Below are 2,945 nucleotides of genomic sequence, written 5' to 3'. Positions count from 1 at the left end.
CCAGTAGTTGCATAGACCTATGGTAGGTACTGACCAGTAATTGAATAAACCTTTGGTACTGACCAGTAGTTGAATAGACCTATGGTAGGTACTGACCAGTAATTGAATAAACCTATGGTAGATCTAACCAGTAGTTGAATAGACCTATGGTTGGTACTGACCAGTAGTTGAATAGACCTATGGTAGGTACTGACCAGTAATTGAATAGACCTATGGTAGATCTAACCAGTAGTTGAATAGACCTATGGTAGGTACTGACCAGTAGTTGAACAGACCTGTGGTGGGTACTGACCAGTAGTTGAATACAGGTGTGGTAGGTACTGACCAGTAGTTGAATAAAACTGCGGTAGGTACTGACTAGTAGTTGAATAAAGCTGTGGTAGGTACTGACTGGTAGTTGAATAGACCTATGGTTGGTACTGATCCATAGTTGAATAGATCTGTGGTAGGTACTGACCCATAGTTGAATAGATCTGTGGTAGGTACTGACCAGTAGTTGAATACAACTGTGGTAGGTACTGACTTGTAGTTGAATAGACATGTGGTAGATACTGACCCATAGTTGAATAGATCTGTGGTAGGTACTGACCTGTAGTTGAATAGACATGTGGTAGATACTGACCCATAGTTGAATAGATCTGTGGTAGGTACTGACCCATAGTTGAATAGACCTATGGTAGGTACTGACCAGTAGTTGAACACAACTGTTGCTAGGTTTCCCATCTTGGGTACTGGTGTAAAGTTTTCTTGTTAATTTTGTTATGTTTTTATGTGTGTGGTTTTTTTTTAGTACATAAAAATTCATTAAATTTTTAATTTTTCATTTGTATTAAACAATATTGATTCAATGAAAAGAGATGATGATTGTCAAGGTGTATTGTTTTAATAGATCCTTAAGTGATCTAACTGCAAAATAATATAAATTATCTTGATATTACAATTCATTTTTAGATTGCTATTATTCTGAAGTTTTATTTGTGGTTTGTTTAAAGATTTATTCTGTATGTATTACAGTGAGATTTTCCCCTATTTGGTCGTTGTAATTGGACTTGAGAATATGTGGGTGTTGACAAAATCTGTGGTTTCTACTCCTGTTCACTTAGATGTAAAAGTTCGAGTTGCGCAGGGTGAGAAAACTTTCCTTCCAATAGTTTTGTGAAAGAAGTATATATTGACAAAACTACAAGATGATGTGGTCTCTTTAAGAATTTGTGGTTTCAGTTTTGTTTTATAATAACCATGTACAAACAGATGTTTTAGAGCCAAAAAACTAATGGTTGCATAAATTATTGAGATTCAATATTTATGTTCAATGACTTGTTGTGTTACCTTCAGCTTTTATATTCACTTTCAAGTGTTTAAAGCAGTGAAACTTCTCTCTTTCCACACATAGCTGCATAAAACATACAGGGTTCACCTGATGGTCTACATTACATTCACTATCATTACATTATGATTTTTATTTTGTAGTTGAAAATTTTGTTATTTCAGGACTCAGTAAGGAAGGCTGGTTCATCACAAAGAATTTGTTGACAGAACTAACTGTTTTAACCTTTGCTTTCTTCACCTTTGTTCCAGCAATTCAGGTATTTATACAGTTATATGTACTTTTTAGATATGTTTTTTTTTTCATAACTGCTAATACTAAACTACAAACTTTGACCATACCTAAAATAAGACAGAAACTACGTAAATCTCTCTGGATTTGTAATCTTACTTTACCTTCCAAGAAGTTCTGCTTTTGTAAAGTGTTAAACATTTACCTGTACGTTTTTATTAGCTTACTTTTTTATCTTTTTAGGAATTCTGTTTGTTTGCAGTAATAGTAGACGTATACCTGTATGTTTTTATTAGCTTACTTTTTATCTTTTTAGGAATTCTGTTTGTTTGCAGTAATTGTTGACGTATACCTGTATGTTTTTATTAGCTTACTTTTTATCTTTTTTAGGAATTCTGTTTGTTTGCAGTAATTGTAAACGTATACCTGTATGTTTTTATTAGCTTACTTTTTTATCTTTTTAGGGGTTCTGTTTGTTTGCAGTAATTGTTGACGTATACCTGTGTGTTTTTATTAGCTTATTTTTTTATCTTTTTAGGAATTCTCTTTGTTTGCAGTAATTGTTGACGTATACCTGTGTGTTTTTATTAGCTTATTTTTTTTATCTTTTTAGGAATTCTGTTTGTTTGCAGTAATTGTAGACGTATATCTGTGTGTTTTTATTAGCTTACTTTTTTATTATTTTTTTGAATTTGTTTGTTTGCAGTAATTGTAGACGTATACCTGTATGTTTTTATTAGCTTACTTTTTTATCTTTTTAGGAATTCTGTTTGTTTGCAGTAATTGTTGACGTATACCTGTGTGTTTTTATTAGCTTACTTTTTTATTTTTTTTGGAATTTGTTTGTTTGCAGTAATTGTAGACGTATACATGTGTGTTTTTATTAGCTTACTTTTTTATCTTTTTAGGAATTCTGTTTGTTTGCAGTGGTTGGTGTGTTTTCTGACTTCTTCCTACAGATGGTTTTCTTTGCAACTGTGTTGTCTATTGATATTAGACGAATAGAGGTAAGAAAAGTTTAAGTACTTTGTTCAGCCGCTAACTATATAATTTGTATGTTGTGTATTTGTAACACATAGATTGAGTAAATTGTGTTCATTAACACGTATGTATACAACAAATATTTTTCCTACTGAAACAGCAGCAAGTTAACAGAGAACTCTAATAACTTACAGTATTGTAAAGAACATTTTGTCATTATAATTTATTTTGTTTGAAAAACAACCATCTCAAAACACCTGGATATTATATAAGGATTCCAGGTCGTCCTGTTATATAGTCACTAAGAAATTTCTGTTAGTGTTTTTCTAACAGTCAGTTGCCATATATTTCACAGTATATTCAACAATAATCCAGTTGTTACACATGAGAAAATAATGTAATGTAG

At 31.8% G+C, this 2,945-nt stretch overlaps 1 protein-coding gene across 1 annotated transcript in view; it reads left to right on the top strand.

Annotated features, from left to right (window-relative positions):
• The window catches only part of LOC106477417 (sterol regulatory element-binding protein cleavage-activating protein-like), a gene marked incomplete at its 3' end in the record, with an annotated part of 5,964 nt that extends 3,399 nt beyond the window's left edge, over positions 1-2,565 (top strand). The window contains exons 3-5 of the mRNA XM_013937987.2: positions 1,015-1,127; positions 1,492-1,586; positions 2,467-2,565. Coding sequence (XP_013793441.2) covers positions 1,015-1,127; positions 1,492-1,586; positions 2,467-2,565 — 307 coding nt within the window. The remainder of the gene's footprint in view (positions 1-1,014; positions 1,128-1,491; positions 1,587-2,466) is intronic.
• Between the last annotated feature and the right edge of the window lie 380 nt (positions 2,566-2,945).

The sequence above is a fragment of the Limulus polyphemus genome, unplaced genomic scaffold (genome assembly GCF_000517525.1).
Source record: "Limulus polyphemus unplaced genomic scaffold, Limulus_polyphemus-2.1.2 Scaffold15046, whole genome shotgun sequence".
Lineage (NCBI taxonomy): Eukaryota > Metazoa > Arthropoda > Merostomata > Xiphosura > Limulidae > Limulus > Limulus polyphemus.
The sequence above is the reverse complement of the archived record's forward strand: the minus strand, read 5'-3'. Positions and strand labels throughout refer to the sequence as shown.